The sequence below is a fragment of the Psilocybe cubensis genome, chromosome 6, assembly GCF_017499595.1.
Source record: "Psilocybe cubensis strain MGC-MH-2018 chromosome 6, whole genome shotgun sequence".
NCBI classification, from domain to species: domain Eukaryota; kingdom Fungi; phylum Basidiomycota; class Agaricomycetes; order Agaricales; family Agrocybaceae; genus Psilocybe; species Psilocybe cubensis.
In genome coordinates, this window is record NC_063004.1 from 190,308 (window position 1) to 208,352 (window position 18,045).

At 45.3% G+C, this 18,045-nt stretch overlaps 6 protein-coding genes across 6 annotated transcripts; 5 read left to right on the forward strand and 1 right to left on the reverse strand.

Annotated features, from left to right (window-relative positions):
- Positions 1–984: 984 nt before the first annotated feature.
- JR316_0006627 (uncharacterized protein) lies at positions 985–1,501 on the forward strand (the record flags this gene model as incomplete). The annotated part of the gene is made up of 3 exons (XM_047892373.1): positions 985–1,081; positions 1,127–1,328; positions 1,381–1,501. The coding sequence occupies 3 exons, from the start codon at positions 985–987 to the stop codon at positions 1,499–1,501; spliced, it is 420 nt and encodes a 139-aa protein (XP_047747655.1).
- A 3,220-nt stretch (positions 1,502–4,721) lies between these two features.
- JR316_0006628 (uncharacterized protein) lies at positions 4,722–7,454 on the reverse strand (the record flags this gene model as incomplete). The annotated part of the gene is made up of 6 exons (XM_047892374.1): positions 4,722–4,763; positions 4,821–5,094; positions 5,181–5,563; positions 5,643–5,848; positions 5,914–7,275; positions 7,343–7,454. The coding sequence occupies 6 exons, from the start codon at positions 7,452–7,454 to the stop codon at positions 4,722–4,724; spliced, it is 2,379 nt and encodes a 792-aa protein (XP_047747656.1).
- Positions 7,455–12,463: 5,009 nt separating this feature from the next.
- JR316_0006629 (uncharacterized protein) lies at positions 12,464–12,981 on the forward strand (the record flags this gene model as incomplete). Its single annotated transcript, XM_047892375.1, has 3 exons — positions 12,464–12,592; positions 12,657–12,787; positions 12,846–12,981. The coding sequence occupies 3 exons, from the start codon at positions 12,464–12,466 to the stop codon at positions 12,979–12,981; spliced, it is 396 nt and encodes a 131-aa protein (XP_047747657.1).
- An 855-nt stretch (positions 12,982–13,836) lies between these two features.
- On the forward strand, positions 13,837–14,365 carry JR316_0006630 (uncharacterized protein; the record flags this gene model as incomplete). Its single annotated transcript, XM_047892376.1, has 3 exons — positions 13,837–13,977; positions 14,043–14,173; positions 14,230–14,365. 3 exons carry the CDS (start codon positions 13,837–13,839, stop codon positions 14,363–14,365), a joined length of 408 nt encoding a protein of 135 aa, XP_047747658.1.
- Positions 14,366–15,077: 712 nt separating this feature from the next.
- On the forward strand, positions 15,078–15,411 carry JR316_0006631 (uncharacterized protein; the record flags this gene model as incomplete). The annotated part of the gene is made up of 2 exons (XM_047892377.1): positions 15,078–15,218; positions 15,271–15,411. 2 exons carry the CDS (start codon positions 15,078–15,080, stop codon positions 15,409–15,411), a joined length of 282 nt encoding a protein of 93 aa, XP_047747659.1.
- Positions 15,412–16,598: 1,187 nt separating this feature from the next.
- On the forward strand, positions 16,599–17,505 carry JR316_0006632 (uncharacterized protein; the record flags this gene model as incomplete). The annotated part of the gene is made up of 2 exons (XM_047892378.1): positions 16,599–16,622; positions 16,693–17,505. 2 exons carry the CDS (start codon positions 16,599–16,601, stop codon positions 17,503–17,505), a joined length of 837 nt encoding a protein of 278 aa, XP_047747660.1.
- Positions 17,506–18,045: the final 540 nt, after the last annotated feature.

An 18,045-nucleotide genomic window follows, 5' to 3' on the forward strand; every position in this document is an offset into this window, starting at 1 on the left:
GAATGAGATTCTTCGGAGTGCTGGACAGGAATCAAGACGGCATCAGTGAGAAGTAGGATCGGGAACAACCAACATTTCAGGAGAAGGCCCAAGAAATATTCTAGATATTTTTGGGCACTTGCTTGTAGATTTCATACTCCGCTCCGTCGTTGCCGAACTGAGGCGGAGGCAACATATCAGGCTTATGTAATGGATGATTCCTAGGCACAACATCGAATTTATTGCCCGCCCAGCTGGTGCCGAGATGTGCCGGGAGTGTGCCAAAGAACATATTGGCCATCAGCACCAAATCAGGAACCTGTTAGTATTGTTTACATATCTAAACTTGTGTTTGAGAGCTCAGAAAGTAAAAAAAAGAGAGTTTTCAATGGGTATGTTTAGCTCTGCGTGATTTTGTTCGACTGAAAACATACTTCAACTCTGCTGCCTGATGGAGTCCGTTGTGGTGAGAAATTGTCTTCCCTGAGCGAATGTTGTCTCCCTAACACGAATTCGTGAGCCTTCACCGCCATCGGTTACCTGATGCCTTGTATCATCATGATCATCATGACCATTAAAAGAATGAATTGTGGTTAAAGAATGCACTGTAGCGGGAGGTTGCGAGGCCCTAGTTCGGCCCGAACTTGTCTTCTGTCAAGATGTTACCTAAAAACATTCCCGTTAGGATTTTCCCAGGTCTTGCTCTCCTACTCTTGTCATGTATGGCCTGTTAACCTTTTTCATTCCACGCGACTGGTTAGCATTCAGCATTTTACTAACTTTGCTTCTTTTTTCTCTCAAATATTACCATGCGTCTGGATACTTCAAACGCAAAAAGGATCCCATGGATCCAGATCCTGTCAGGAACTTCGAACTCAGTACCGCCCGAACTCGCAATCACCTCTACGTGAACAAGACAGTCCGCTTTCCGTATCATCAGGCATGTGGTAGAAATTCCCTCATCTGAGTTACAACGCTGATAGCACTGAGTAACCACGACAGACAATGGCTCATCAGCCGATGCACATCAACGACTGGATTGAGATTGATAGTGATTATACGTGGTACATCCATGAGAAGACACGGGTCATAAATGAGCAAGGTAAGCTTCTTACACAGCTTTTATAATCTCCTCACATATACGCAGGTAAACATGTCATTGATTCTTTGCCGGAGAACGATGATGCGTGCAATGAGCTTCTTGAGCTTCTGGTCAATTGGTTGCCAAAACGATACCCAAAATTGTTTGCAAATATTGGGAAAGACGGAATTTGGAACAAAGTTATCAACGAGCGGTTTGAACACACAAAAGACGTCTATGGAGTTGACGCGTTGAAAATAATATCACGGTAGAGGCAAGCACAATTCTTTAGACAGTCACGATGCGCTAATTTTACACAGGCTAGTTCAAGACGATTTTCTCATGGCTAGGGAGCGGGAAGATGGCCATATTTACTTCGTGGGGGGGCTTGTGGCGTTTCCGGGTGAGTCGTCTGACCTCGGAAGAAGGAGCATCAAGTAATACATTAAACATCAGGATTCTATCTTTTGTCAGAAAAGATCAATATGTCATTGGAACAGGCACATGCACCCGTGCCTTACTTCAACGAAAAACTCCTAAAAAGTGTAGAAAGGGTGCTCAAGCGCTTTGGGCCTAACGAACCATTTGAGAGAACGAGTTGGGAAATTGTCGATGACCGAAACTTATTCTTCCGTGAGTCAGTTTGCAACCATCATCCTTATCTCTGTCATATTCGTTATCATCATCAATAGACAACATTTCCAAGACAGGAAGTACAGTTCCCGAGGAGTTACATCCAAAAGACTTGTTCTTTCGGGTAGATCATCAGACATTTAGAAAGCTTCGTCGGAGCAAAGGCATTATATTTGGAGTGTGAGTTCCTTTGGTCCAAGTACCTGTAAAGCTCAATGTACATGAGGCACACAGACGCCCAGTCTTGAAGAGGCTTGAAGATTTCGCTGACAGCCCATTGTTACCCGCCTTGCTTGCACGTGTGCATACCCAAGCGGACCGCGAACTAATGAATGCAAGTATTCCCATCAGCTTTTCAGTGGGGATAAGTCTCACGTCATTCTTGATGCAGTACAAACTCGCACCCATGTATCAAGATAAATTGATACCCTATCTTGAAGAGCTCCATGCCGAACAGATGCGCAAGGGCCTTATCAAGTTGAGTGTATCTGGTAGGCTTATTTGTCGTTTCCGATTCTGAACGTGGATCGCAGAGAAGGCATTGACGTAGCTGACTTTCGAAGCTTGGTTGAGGAACCTCCTAGCACGCAGACATCGCTCCGTAATCCCACAGAGTCAGAGATTCGGATGACTCGCGGGTCTATGGGAGCCGACCTATGAGAATAATTGAAGGAAATCATTCTCGCCAGCTTACATTTTACATGTACCATCTTAACGTTGGTTTTAATGTCTCCAGCCACACATTTATTTGCAGGATCTATCTGTCATGCATTACTTTGCTATTAACAGAGCCAATTACAGTGGCATATATTCTGAATGCAGTTGATCGACAGACCATTGACTATGATGGAAGGTACTCGGCTCACCAAAGAAATCTATGAACCGCTATAGAAAATGGGTGACCTGCTCAACTGTAATTACTATGGACACTGATTCCCGTGCATTCAAAAAGTCTTCCATCCGAGGTCATTGTGACCGGATGCAACTACTTCCGCCAGTACAAATGCGCAAGCTTCGCGACTCATGCGTCATCGAGCTCTAGCCCCTGATTTACAGCTGATTGCTCGCCGAGGACCATGGCCACCGTAAACGCTGCGCGCCACAGAATCTATATAAGCATCACAGATGAATGCCTCCTTGCTCAGCTCAAACACTAGTTACTGAATTAGCGCCCGTGATCAGCATGCATTTCACTAGTATCATCTCCCTAGTAGCACTGGTGTATTCCAGTCTCGCTTTTGCATTTTGCCCAGCATGTCCAGAATGCATCAAAGAGGTTTACTTCCTAACAAACCAAACTGATGGGAATTGCTTGTGAGTGCCATGTGTTGTCTAGAGATCAGAATATTTACTCCCAATGTTTGCTACACAGATATCGTGGCTATGGAAGACATAGATTAACGTTTGAGTGCGACTATTGGGTATCAACCCGTTATATTTAGCGATCCTTGACGCTGTATAACCTAGAATTTTTAGCTCACAGGTCAATTTCGAAGAAGTATTCCAGCTGGGGTGTCCGCGTGTCTTCAGGACGTGCCCTTGACAGAAGATGCCTGCAAGTTTTATACTGAGGGTGGTATTCATGATTGACGATGTTGATAAGACACTTTTATGTAGAGAATGTACTTTGGATGAGGCAGACTTCTTTCGTTCGGGAAATATTCATCTTCTGATATATGCAAGGGCTATATCTATCGATTTGGTTATTCTGAACAAAAATGGCTTAAATTGTGGAGAAGTCACGTATGCTTGAACTAACTGTCATCGCGTCCAACCCAAGAAATTAACTGTCCTGATAAGGGAGATTTTCCCTAGAAATACAGCTTCTTAGGCTAGCGCGACGAGAATGTATCGACGAAAAGTATGCCCGGCCCTTAGAGCTGGGATAAGGAATTATATGTGAGATTGGTACTGATTCAGTGCTACGGATGATCTTGGCCTAGTACGGCACATCATCCTTTTCGAATTGCGAAACGCGGGCGTGCCGAGAACACCGTTATCCCGTGGGTCAGGGAGACGTATGTAATAGCGTTGCCTCCTGCCCCTATTTTACTGCAAGATGCATACTTAGCAAATGGCACGGAATGACACTGTAGACTGGGAGTTCAATTATGTTATAGAATCCTAGAATATTGGAGATAGTAGGGAGACAATTTTTTCCGCCAAAAGCTCCAGTTCAAGCACCCGCTTCTCTTTTGACGTATAAAGGTGTGGGAAGGTATGAGGGCGTGGAGGTAGGCGCCCAATGAAACACCGTGACACGCGTCCCTATACCTGTTTCTTCCTTTATCCGCGTCGTTCTTATCTCATGTTGCTGACTGTCAATATGGTAGCTCACAGCCGGGGGCGATGTAATTGTCAATTTATTGAGGTCACCAAACGCACGGAGATACACCACTAGTAAGCAGGTTCCATGGAAATGCTCATGGGATTAGATGAAAATCACTTAAAAGATCCACTATTCATGTGAGGAGATTGATTATTTCTCTATAAAAGGAGGATGTTAGTATAACGACGTGGTATGAGAGTATGCTACCATTCAAGACCCCCTGACGCGAAGGTCCTAGACTAGGCGCCCATTTGCGCATCAATATCCGAAATAGAATCAAGGGGGGTCACAATGTGAAGGAAATTTAGGGGAATTTCGTGTATTAGCAGATCATCACTGGTTGTAAAAGTTACAGGATGCGAAGTGGTACTACATGAAGTGAATAAAGGGCAGAACATGAAGTCCGATGCAATACATATTAACTTTTCAGACCATATGAATATCATGGTATCGTGAAGGATGTCGTGAAAGAGGGTGGGAGGCGTCGTGAAAATCGGAACAGAAGAGTATGTGCAGGGGGGGAAAGGGATAGGAGCGACATGCATACAAACACAGACCTGTGGGATGGTCGAAAAAGTAAGAAAAATAGAACGGAAAGGAAAAGATAGCAGGAAGGAAGTAAAGCAATACAAAGTAAAAGTACGTAGTAGGCTACCTGGATCTATGATATCATGTCTATGGCAATACATGGTCAGTGTGCTACGAAGGTTCTCCTGTCCACCCATTCCTTTCGCTATAGCGCTGCAAAAGCAAATATAAGATACGCAGGAAAAGAACGAATCAAAAAAGGTAACCTACCTTCAGGTAATCGGCGACGGTCTGCTCCAGTTTCGTCTTGTCCTCCGCCCACGCCAACATTGGCAACTCCTGGGCACGTATTGGATCCAGTTTATTTTTCTTCAGGTAATCAATAAGTTCCACATCGGCCTCGGCCTGTTCGAGGTAGAAGGGAAGGTACTGCAGTCCTGCCTGGAACGTGTCTTTGGTTTTCTTCTCGCGGAAGATTTTGTCATCGTGCCCCTGTCGGTACCACGTCCATTCAGGTGGTAATGCATACGCGTAGAGCTTACCACTGCAAACACAAGTAGATAAATCAGTATTTTTTTTCAAGTTTGCATATTCATGGAGAGAGACAAAAGGGCCAGATGAGAAACGCACGGAGTTTTAGGCTCAAAGAGATACTTGGCCAGGCGCAGAGCGACCCGGGTATAATGTGCGCGCGTGATCACCTGCCGGCCTGCTCGATCCTTGTCCGTGAGGAACTGTGAGAGCATATGTCGATAGGGGTCAAAGACTTGCTTAAGACCCATCAAATGAAGACTTCGTTTGTCAATCGCCTCCTTTTCGAGGCTTTCAGGTGGTGGGACACCCAACAGAGGCCACATGTGGAGCCAATCCCAAAGAAGATTAGGATAAGTGACGAACGTCAACAAATCGGTGAGGCTCTCATCCGCAAAATATGTTGATAGCTCGTTATGTAGATATTGGTCCCACGAACGTAGGTGACGGTCATGTAAATCTTTGGAGGGATCAGGGTAAGTCTGAAAATGTCATATGTTCAGAAATTGACAAACGGTGAGTGACGACGGAAATGAAAGAACGCCACGAGGTAAGACGTACGAGTGAACGGAACCAGTTAAACAGCAAGGGGAGTTCAGACCATGCTTGGTCGAATGGTCCCCCTCCGTCACTCCAAGTCTTGCATGTCGTCAGCCATATCGATATATCCAAATTGAGCAAATCCGTCAGTAGTTCGTGCGTCAAAACCGAATGTCTGCAATGGGTAACAAGCGCTTGCCCCGCGTACTGATGGACAAATTTGTGACCTATAATAAGAACCCAACCGAGAAGTTATTTCAAGGCGATCTGATTGTATTAATGAAGCACGGACCTGAAAGTAGATTACGTGCACAGGATCGCGCGAGTTCAGCGTGCACCTTGACGTTATTGATGAAATATCTGCCGGCTCTAGTTCTGTCTGTCAAAAAGTCGACGAGAGAGTGGTGGATGATTTGGATGCCAGTCTCGCCTGACTTGCTGCTGGGCGCAGCGGTCGAGTTACGTCTCGAATCAGGGACTTCAAGAATAGAATGCAGGTCAGCAAGAATGAACGAAACGTCTCCACGGTTCAAAGATAGTAACTCTTCCATAAAACGCGGGTCTGTGACCGGAATCGGGAGCTCGGGTTCGGTGGGTGATCGTTTCTTCGAAAATGGCCTCTGCGAAAATAAGATGGCGCCCAGGATACGAAGCACACCTTTGATGTTATGAGCAGAGCTCAAAATATGCCGATATAGGCAATCGAGCTCTGTAAAAGGGATATCGACCATTGGATTCGAGATTCGTAAAACCGAATCTAAACGTTCCACGGGTCTATGTTGGGCAGAATCGACATATCTGATAACTGCTGAAGCATATGTATACTGACCAGCTGCACGCTGAGTCAACATCTGAATAGTTTGAGGAGTAGGCCATTGGGGAGGAATATATGTTCGTAGGGGATGCGTCTGCTTGATGTTATCGAATCTCGCCCAGAAAAATCGCTTGATCTCGGCATCCGTGAGGTAGTTGTCGTCAAGCACAATAGTATAGATAATGTCACGAAGATCATAAGAGTTGAACGAGTCACGAATAGGTGGTTCGGGTCGACTTGAGATGAGAATAAACAATGGAACACGCTTATGGATGAGCGCAGTTGACAGTATTCGGACAATGTAGCGCTGAACGTTTGCGCCCTGACATTCATCAAGCCCGTCAATTACCACGAGACGCGCCCATTTCTTAGACATTCGCTTATCCCCGAGAGCGTTATAGGCCTGCAATAATGGATTCACAATAAGTGATTGGAGTTGAGTTTCGAGGGAGCCGGCGAAGACGGATGGGTCGCTTTCAACCGCTTGGGCAATATATCGCCGTGTTTCGGGAATGGAGATGGATATTTGGTGTGCAAGAGTCGCCATGAAATGTTTTTCTGTGTTCAGACCTGCGATGCCCTTTGCAAAAAAGAACGAAGCCGCCAGCAGCCCACGTTCATCACAGAATTGACAGATAGCTTGAGCGATAGAAGACTTCCCTGCGCCACTTGGTCCATACACCCATAGCATCCCATAATCCCTCCTCACATCATCTAGCCAACTCGTTATCATCGATAAAATGGAGCTTCGTGTCCGTGGCTGGCATTTAGGGTCGTCAAACTTTCGTCCCGAATTGTATGCCGCTCCGGGTGCAATCCTTCGTTCGAGAGTGTCCGTCCCTTGAAAGCACCAATATGAATCGTGGTTTCTCATTCTTGCACACATGGGAATGTCACTATAACACACCTCGACGACCACTGGGCGCCACAGCGTGTTCACCAATGCTTTTGCTGGAGGGTCTGCCATTCTTGAGACTTGAAGCATGAGACTGGTGGGACATCCCGGGAGATACGAGCATGACGACCTGGCGGAGCGAGCGCTTCTTAGGTGATGATGGGGGTATGAGAAAGAGGAGAAAGAGGGGCAGTGTCAAAGAATTTCAGTCTACAGCACGTGTGAATACTCAAGATCGAAGGGGGTTCCAAATCGTTCAAATTGAACAGGCGCTTAAAATAAAGAAACGTCACTTTTTTGAAAAAACTTGTGACTGATCTGATCTGAACCATCAGGTGGCTACGTCTTTTATAGACGCCGATTGACCCTGACCCAAATTGGGACCTGCACCGCACCCCTAGAATGTAACGGGCGTTAATCAATAGTCTCTGCACTCAAACTGCAAGCGCCTAAGATCCAATTGTGGCCCCGGCGCCTCATTTAGCGCTTATTGTATATCCTGACTGCAGCGGGATGGAAAGGCGCTGGGTTTTTGTGAACCATTCCTCAACTGTGCGATGAATGATATCCGACTGTTTTCGGATGGAACTCCGAGAGTCAAGGCCAGAAACATTGTCCTCGTGTTGTGACAGGCGTCTTTCAATTGAAATGCATTATAGTGCATCATACTGCGCCATTCAGGAAATCCTTTATCGAAAGGGAGCATTTGGGATATTCAGGCGTCGCTGTGAGCGGCAACCAGCTCCAAAACCATCTACTATCGGATAGCGAGAGGTCACACGTTCCCAGGACCCCGAGAGCCATGATGACTAGAGATAATAATATGCTCGGCGTTCTACCTCAATTTGGCGCCGATCGGCGCTTCCTTGACCTGCATGCAGCTTCCGGCATGATTGTTATCTTGGCTCTCTTTCCGTGGTAGCGCACGTATTAAACCGAGGAAGTCTCATTTACTTGATAAAGTTCTCATCAGGTAAAGTGCCATGCGTTCTCAACGCGGCTGATACAACTGTCATCGTTATGCTTCTGTATCTACTAGGGCAGGTTAGTATTAGACCAGAAACGTCCAAAGATGCGTGAATGTACACTTCCCAGTGGGTGCTGGTACATTGTCTGGCGGACGACGAGCAATCGATTCGGAGAGGGTAGCGCTGGTAGCCGTGGTAAGATAAAGATATCATCGTGTAATTTGAGAGCGAAAGGCTGTGCCTGTCAGTCTGTGATGCGGCCTAAGAACCGCCGAGAGGATTGCACTAAAAATACAGAGCAAAGCTACAGAAGGCTACAAATCGTGCGACGCGAGGGGAACATATATTTTTCAGTCACCCAAGGCAGTATTGTCTCCAATAAAGCATGCAACATGCTCCATAGCATGTAATATATACGCTTTCGGGGTCCAAAGACGACACGTAGAACATGGGATAAGGCGCTTCCGCACCGGCCCGCCATACCCGAAGCTCGAAAATTTCAAAATATTTCATTCTTTGGCGCTAATATGCAGCTTAGCGCCTACCCTAGCGTCTCCATAAGCAACCATTTAATATACGTTTGGTCTAGGCGTTCTGGGTTCATTCCATGAATTTTAGGTCGATAGCCAAGCACTAGTAATCTGGAGACCCACGGAACGCCGTGATTCATAAACGTATACAATCTCCCTCAATGTAACCCGAAGTAGACTTAACCTTAGTTTGAGCTTGATTGGAAACTAAACCCCACTTTTATGCCAAAGGGTATCGTTGCATAGGAGCTTTAAAACACCTGTCTGGTTCAAGGTTTAGTGTTCCCCAAGCTTTTGAAAAAGGGGCTAAGCGCCCTTTAGCCGGAATAATTTCAATTTCGCAGTCTATATCATCCGTACCTTAGGGCTGGCCATCCCCCGGGGTCTAGTGTGCGGTTGGTGCGTTCCCATTCACCCACTATCACTATACCACCGTTTCCTATGGACTAATAACTCACTTGCCGAGAACTCTGTGCCAGTCTTATTCATGGCCGTTCGCACCAAGCGGGGCTCCAAAGGCGCCACCATGTCGACCAAAGAAGCATCATTCGATTACACAGTGCGAAGTAAATTCCGAGCGCCAACCGCATTTGAATTAATTCTCTTAGTCATTATGATCACGAGTTCCGCTCTATATCTGGGACCGAGAACGCCAGGAAAAGTCTCTCACGGTCTCAACCGGAATTCCACCATGCCTTGCCAGCTTGGTACCCTCCCAGTGGCCTGGAAAGCATAGCTATACCAGACATCCTTTTTGTATCCATATGCACACGAAGAGCATAACCGTAAAAACAGTCTTATCAGGCTCCACAGGATGTATTTTGGCCTATCCAAGAAGATCACAGTGAGAAAATACACATCTGGACTTTGCCCACGAATGTCGCCATTTATTCTGCTGCGTTATCTCATCGGATGAAGCTAGACACAGACCTTAGCCGCCCATCTGGCCGCAAATTGCCGCTTTGGTTCAGACAGTGACAACATAATGGCGTTAGCGTTTTGTATATATATATATATATATATACTATTATTAAGCAGTGCCGTACCACTGCGAAATGCCACGCATGCGCAAGTCGCTCACATTTTCAGGTTTACGACAGCAAGGTAAAATATGGCCGCAATGCGCTGCTATACTTACGTGGAAATAGCAAGTTCAACGTTCCACGGCGTCAATATCCGCAAAATCCAGTTATCCGGTGCTGCAGAGACCCCCCCCCCCAATACACAGAGTCAGGCGCGCAAAAGTGTGTGCTGACGTCTGATTGACTGGCTTCGGAATAGCATATTCTCTATCGATCATCCGATTAGCTATCACGTCGCGCATTCGCGTTGCGTTCATCGATAACCAGGGGACCGCCACGGACTCGAGTCATATTATAGACTGCGCAAATATTAAAGTGCCAATCGTAATCGGCCTACCCTTCGAGATCCAACCATGTTCAGGGTGTATTGGTATCCGCACAGGTAAAAATAAAATTATTCCAAATGACTGGAAAAGTGGGACCATATTGCATAGTGCATAGTGAGTATATCTGTATTTTAATGTAAGTACTGAAGCTGAAGAATCAATCAGAACATGCACGCAGAACCTCACTTTGTAGGGCATGAGTTCTCAAAATAAACGCCAATGATCAATCTGATGTCAGCTGTCGTAACGCACGGCTATTCTCGGAAGCGCCGATGAGAATAATTGAGTATTTTGACTGTCATACAGGGCTTCAACGCTCAACGACTACGACGTTGTAAGGCGTTACGACCAGTGGCAACTGACGCTGTCGTTGCAGCACAGCAATATGAATAGTTGTCAATATTCGAGTTACCGTGCTTGGCTGGACCTGACTAGACCTATTTAAATTTTATAAATATGGGACAGAGCAGGGCGCCTACACTCGTGTACTGCTGAATGTAGTCCCAAGGCTGCAAGATCCGGTGAAAGATATTTTTACAGAAATTTTAACAAAATTCAAAGTGTCTATCAACTTTCCTGGTATCCATCGCATGAACGGATTTTAGGATGTCCCTGAAACCTTCCAGAGCGATGGTTGGCCGGTTTCTAATGTCCGGTGAGTGCTATATTCTGGTTTCCTACTTACTAACGCCATTCCTCTAAAACAGTCGGCACGGCAGCTCGACAGACAACGTCTGATTTGATCTTAATGCTGACGTCAAATATTGCAACTATGTCATTCAAGCTGCGCGATTTAGATAATATACAAATATGATCCATCTGCTTGTCATCCATGGGCAGTTAAAAACTGTCATCTGACGCAAAGCTAAAGATACCTTCTGACTCAAGCGACCGTGTTCATGGCGCGTTACGATTCATGGTTCATTTCGATTTAATTGGCATAATTCTAACAATCGTTATGGTGGATTGGTAAAGCTTTCTAACCGAACTCCGAGTACTCGATGACTTAATTATATCTACAAATTTTGAACACTTGAGCGACTGTCGGATTTCCAGGCCACGATATCCGTCCAGCGATGTAGGGTGTAGGGTATGGAATAACCCGGAAACACGGTATTGCTTTTAAATCAATTACCTACTTACGTCTTCTCCCATGTCACTTGACCTTATCTTTAAAAAATTTAGACGCCCGTAGCCAATTGGCTGAAACAGTTGTTGATAAGGACTTGAACGTTAACACAAAATCAGTTAATCTTCAGCAATTGCACCAGGATGGTCCAAAATTCAATCGGACATGATATATATTCCTTCCACGCATAGAAATACCACCTTCGTCTGCGCTGTCGACTGCATTCTCACGCAATTAAAGGTGCTGCAAAGTTCAAATGTTGCCAACAAAGCGCTTCTACACACAAAAATGATCTCTATTATTTTTGAATGTATCATACAGAGCGAACAAATGACCCTCACCACCTATTTTGCAATCGCTGTTAACGAGAAACACTTTTGGCACGTTTCCAAATTTTACTCACGGGCCGCTCTTCCATACTGCGTGACTTATTCTCCGTCAAAATCGTACTTCGCTTCAACGCGCCCCCAACTCAAGGTTTGGGCTATCATCAGGATATCATTAAGTTTAACCTGCGTGAGATAATTTACAATATTTCCAGTCATTCTCTCTCGGCTTACATGTAGTAGCTGGCTTTTTGACATACATTCCATACTAGAACATCACGCTTTCCTTCAGGTATGTCAAAGTATTTGAAGACTGTACCAATGATGCTACCAGTTGGCAGAACCTTCGCCTTTCACAACTCGCAGAAAAAAAATTCCGGTTGCACGTTATAGGAAAGGTTTCTCTATAATCATTTCATCAGGTGAATTTGGCACATCTTGAAGTACAGCCTTTTCCGAAGCTTGACATTTTCAGTAACTTGGTGGGAGAGCAAGTAATAACTCTTACTCGTTTGCTGATGCATAAACCAAACAACAACAGCTCAGTGAACTTGGGAAGGAATAGCTTGGGAGATGCAATAGAGGATCAAACTGGAAAGTGCTGTATCATTGTAATCATTCCTGAGGTTCAACCTTTCTCACACTAGATACCAAGAGTATGGCGGTTAAGATTACTTGAAGTCTGCAGGAAAGATATATAATGCAAAAAATTGAGGGCTACACAGCACCCAACTCATCAGTTGCATAAGTTTATACCATGGTTCGCCTGTCTATGGCTTTTATTGTTCTTTTCTTCCAGGTCGCACATTGCCTTTCCACCACCAATCTTCCTAGAGACTCATCCGCGACAAATGCCGGCGACAAGCTGCAGTCAATGTGTGACGCTGCAGGTGAAAATACTGTAAGTCAATGTTATTATACGATACATTCATTCATAATTTAGGCTTTCATGACTCTCCACACAGTATGTTGCCGCCCAATTTGGAGATGACTATTATACAACCTTCGATTATAACGAATGCTATCCATACACGATTGGGGGAAAGGTGGTTCAGCAGGCATTGATATGCAAAACGGTTACCTGTTACAATGACGCGTACGCACGACCTTAGGCTGCTTTTACAACTCGTTACTGATTCTGTATATCGCTCCAGGAACGACGATTGTACGGGAGGCGCCATCCCTCCTCTTCCTATCACCGTTCCAGCGGGGTTAAGATTGGTCAATTTGGCCGACGTCGCCCATTTATTTGGACAGAGTGGAATTTGCCACGCCAAAATTCTGTCTTGATTTTTGAAAATTTCACAAGATTTTTGATGTATTATCTGAATGTCCGATTCTTTAATTCACGCTTCAGTATACAGTGCCTAAGGCATCTCATATGGGAAATGTCGACATGGCTTTGGAGCTTCGCGGATACTAAAATTCACACGGCCGGATCACAAACGGAACAGACACGGCATGATGGCCAAAATGACCACTTCATAAGAATTATGTCCAGTTCAACTCGAGATCTGCATAAAATTACTGGTCATTGTCATATTGCTAAAACTTTCAAGCCAAAAATGTTCCTCATCCGTAAATGGATCTAGAATTACTTGTGCCAACGGCTATTCGAAAGAAGATCATCTCATGCCGTGTCGTTGCCGAGAAAGTGTGGGAATTTAGTTGATGTCCCGCCCCCCCTCTTCGTAGTTCGTAACTTCGTACAAGGCCTCAAATGTGTATTGAATGTTGCCACACGCATCAACGTAATATTCCATCCTCCTTTAGATTCAGCCTTTTATTCAGCCTTTATGAATTGACACGATTCTGTTAGCCTTGACAATATTTATATTTAATAGATGAATAAACAGGAAATTTACAATCTAGACTACTCTCATTTCATTTATTGAAGAACTGGTGCTAGACACCTCATTTATGAAATCAGTGACTTTGGAAGGTGTGATTTCGTTCAGCGTTATTCAATTCCTACAGCGTGTATTCTTCGAAAATTGCAACATTTCTCACACTAGGCAGGAGTCTCTTCTTCACTAGATGCCATTCGAATTTGTAATTTCATGTGAAGTTGTTGTTATCTTGATAGTCAAATCCTATAAATTGCGGACAGAGAAATGTTCCAAGTATCAGCTCATACCTCATATCATGGTTTGGCTTCCTCTCGTATTCGCTTTTCTTTCCCTTCAAACCGTACTGTCTCTTACCGCTCCCAGTCTTTCCAGAGATCTGCCAGCAGTAGAGGATGAAAAGCTGCTTGCATTGTGCAATGCTGCAGAGCAAAATACTGTTAAGTTGATCTTATAGTCACCCGCATAGTCGTAACTAATCTCAGCCCTTGACGCGCCACACAGTATTTGGCTGTTCGCTTTGGGGACGACTATTACACCACCTTCGATTATAACGTATGCTACCCGTACAAGATAGGAGATAAGGTGGCGCAACAGGCATTTTTCTGCAAAGCAGCTACTTGCTACAATAATGCGTACGTGTGATCCTTAGTGGCTTCGATCGGAGGCTGATTGCATATTTACTATTCAGGAACGAGGACTGTACAGGAGGATCAATCCCTCCCGCGCCTATCATCATCCCAACGCGCATAAGTCTACCCAATACGGCTGATTTTATCCATTTCCTTGGACAAGGCGCACTCTGCCACGCCAATGCTCTGTCCTGAAAGTTTATTAACAAGAGTTTTTGTCTATATCATTCTAATAAAGCTGCACAGTTTACGGCACTAGACTGGTTGCTTATTGCGTTATTTCATCAACTTCCTGGAATCTTGTTCTCAGCCTTTGCGTTTCAACACTGGTGATGTGAGCCTTGTATCTTCATAATCTCCCAAATTCTTTGTGAACCATCACCAGCGTAGATGTGCACCCATCTAAGTTTACCCCTTTACGTGTAATCGGACACTTCATGACACACGCCACACACCAGAACATTTTATCGTCATGCTTGTATGCATAAATTCTTAAAGTCCGAGAAGATATGGTCTTTCGGAGCTTCTAAACCTTGAACAACTCGTCATTAAGGCAGACAAAATGATGGGGAAATCATGCAGGAATCGTGCTATTTTAAGTTCCCTTTGAAACCAGACCTCCACTGCGGTACTCAGAGAAAGTATTTTTAATCATATTTTTCATCGGTACCACTGAATTATGCTCTAAAAAAGCATAAAATGTGTGCAAGTACTGAAATTTGAACTAATACACCATGACGAGTTGAGAACCATAAATTTCGCCCACAAAATTCAGATGACTCATTGTGTGCCATCATCGTGCTAAGAAGTTGTATCCCCTTCAAGCTGGGGTGGAGCGGAAGCTCATCTAGTCGTGTATAAAATCAAGGTAAAAAAATGCCAACAACCGACCCACAAATTTCTTACAATGTTTCGCCAATTTCTGGCTCTTGCTGCCTTTTGCATCGTTACAACCAATTCTCTAGCCACTCCTATTATTCCTAATGGTATCACCTTGGCGGAGTATACCAAGTTGTTCGCACTGTGCGAGAACGGAGGCAGCGAGACAGTGAGTCTTCTCACAAACCAGCGAACAGAACCTTAATATTTCCTTGGCACAGTATGTTGGCGTCCGCTTTGGAGACGACTACTACACAACCTTCGACTATAATGCGTGCTACCCCTACAAAATTAACGGAAAGGTAGCTTCGCAAGCAGTCTTCTGCAAAGCCTCAACTTGTTACAATAATCCGTACGTGTAATATGCCAATTTGCTAATGATATAAGCACTGACCTCTCTTTAAACTAGAAATGAGGATTGCACAGGAGGAGCAGTTCCGCCAGTGCCCATTACTGTCACAGAAGGAGTAACCCTTGTCAATGCGGCGGACTGGGTTCATCTGCTTGGTCAGGGAGCACTGTGCCATGCCAATATTTTGTCATAATAGATTGCTAATCTTATAATGAATAACATTTCTTTAATGACCTCTCCCTTGTTTATACAGAAATTCGAAAGGCTGCGTGGTCGTTGGCTTCAAGTTCAAGTCGGAACATTGTTGTGACAGAATTGCCGACGGCGCCGACCGGCATGACCATTTATATCCATTTCGGCATTTGTTAACTTTCACCGCCCAATATTTTCTCACGGTTAGACTTTCAACCGATTCAACATTCCATGTGAAGAGGCCCGTAACTACTAATTTACAAGGATAAACTATGGCGAACAACAAACAGAATTCAAAGAGCATCAATAGTTGTAACCAGTGTTGACCGGCCATGCATTCCTTTGCGGGTCTGTTGCCGTCCCTACTTCATCTCGGAGAACTGGATTCGGATATTTCTGGCTCACTGGGGCCGGCTTCACTCCAGCATTGCCACAAGTCCCGGATTCAATCATCGACCTTGTCCACGAACACCATTCACCGGTCATCGCCCCCACGAGGCTCTATTTCAGAATTTAATCGTCATAGGAAAGCATATGAACGACTCGAACATGGGGCAGCAACATGATAAAGCATATCTACATCCTCGTGGAGGAGTGCAGGATTCTACGCATTCCTCATTTTCAGTACCGAAACACTCAAGACCGTTCGGACGTCGCTTTCTTCACTGAACTTACTTGTTTCGTACCCTCCTGGTAGCCTTCTTTGGGCCTGATTTTGGAGAGCGCTGTTCGGGTTCACCGACAGGGAATTAGCTTGGTTACCATCCAGCAGCGAACCTTTTCTGGAGGTGCGCTTGGCCCATTTTCAGGTATTGGGCCTCGAGGCACCTTTTGACCCAACAAAAGTCTCAGATCCAAAATCTCGTGGCACTGTGCCACCACTAGGCAAGGGGTTCAAATAGGTGCTTGGTTCACTTTTGACCTGGTTTTGAATAGGCTCACTCGACATTCGATACGCACATAATCCTACAGACTTCTGTAGAACGAATCTACGCTATCTCAGTCATGGAACTCCCATATTCTTACAACGTACGTCGCGAACCATTCCTGGCGTGATTACACTCAGCTAATTTCTCTCATGCTTTTTTTATATCTGCAGTCCACAGAAGGCTGGTACAAGCCAGACGGGCAAAGTCAAACAATCATCATGAGAAGAACATCTCTCGGAACAACATCTCTGTCCACAACATCCCCCACCACATCCCAACCAAATTCGCGTACTGGTACTCTCGACTCCGACCGCAGTGCTGGGCGAGAGAATCGCGATCCGAATGCCACCAAAGCGAATGTACCGAACAGCACCCAACATGCGCGTGCCCACCAAGTTCCGGCAGCTGCGCGTGTTCAACTGCAGTCTCAGCCGAATACCAAGGCGAACTATGCCTCGGACACGTTTAAGTCAAGGGCGAACGATGTGGAGAAACGCTTCATTGGTCATCATCGTGATGCGACTGCCCATCCGATGCCTGCACCCTCTCCCCCCGCTTCATCGGTGTATTCGTACGGGTCAGGTCCCAGTAGCACGGGTGGGAATAGTATGGAACGGGCTTTGCTCCCCAAGAGGAGGGCGGCAAATGGGAATGGGAGTGCATCTCGCGGCGCGAGAGCGACTCGCGCTGGCGCGGGGCTTGCAGGGGTAGGAGCGTCGGGAAAGGCGAAGATTACGGGACAGGCAGGCAAAGTTGGAAGAGTTATGAAGCGTCCGCCGAATACTGCGATTTACGTCAACGAGCTGGGCCCCAACGGGTCCTGGTACATTCCGAAGAAGCCAAAGGACAGTCATGCACCGGTCTCGTCGACGACTAATACAACAGCAGCGGTGGAGCCAGGGCTAATGAAGACCCTTTTAAACGCCTTCAAGAAGAAGAACAAGGTCGCTAATGCTCCTCTGCAAGTTCCACGCAGCTCTTAAGTTGTTCCATTCTGAAATATGGTGCTCTGGTTAGCACTCAGAGGACGGATAGGTTGTTGATAGACCTGTTATGTTATGTTTAAACTATAGGTAAATTTTGGACTTCAATATGTATCATCATCGTACGTAGTGCCGTCATTAGTTATCTGGATATCTGTACCATTACGATAGGCCAAATATAACACACACACATTTATGGGCCTTAATTTGTAACTTGAATACTCGCTCATTATGGCAATGCAATGTATGTAGTGAAGCGATATTTGAAGTCACTGTTGTAAAGACCTAGGCCACATTTGTTTCGTTACCGAGGTAAAGCATACTACGATTCCATTTATATAAGAGCACAGTTACGCTGTTACATTACATTTCGTCCCCAATTCGACTAGTTCTGGTTAACAGCGTAGTGTTAAGTTTCGGAAGGCTGCTTGGATATTGTGTTGTCACTTTCAGTGAGTTCTGGGTGGATAGTTGGTGGCTGTCGCGTTGCTTCAAAGGCAGAGCTGGTGTAAGAAGAGCGCTGTAAAGCTGATTTCAGAA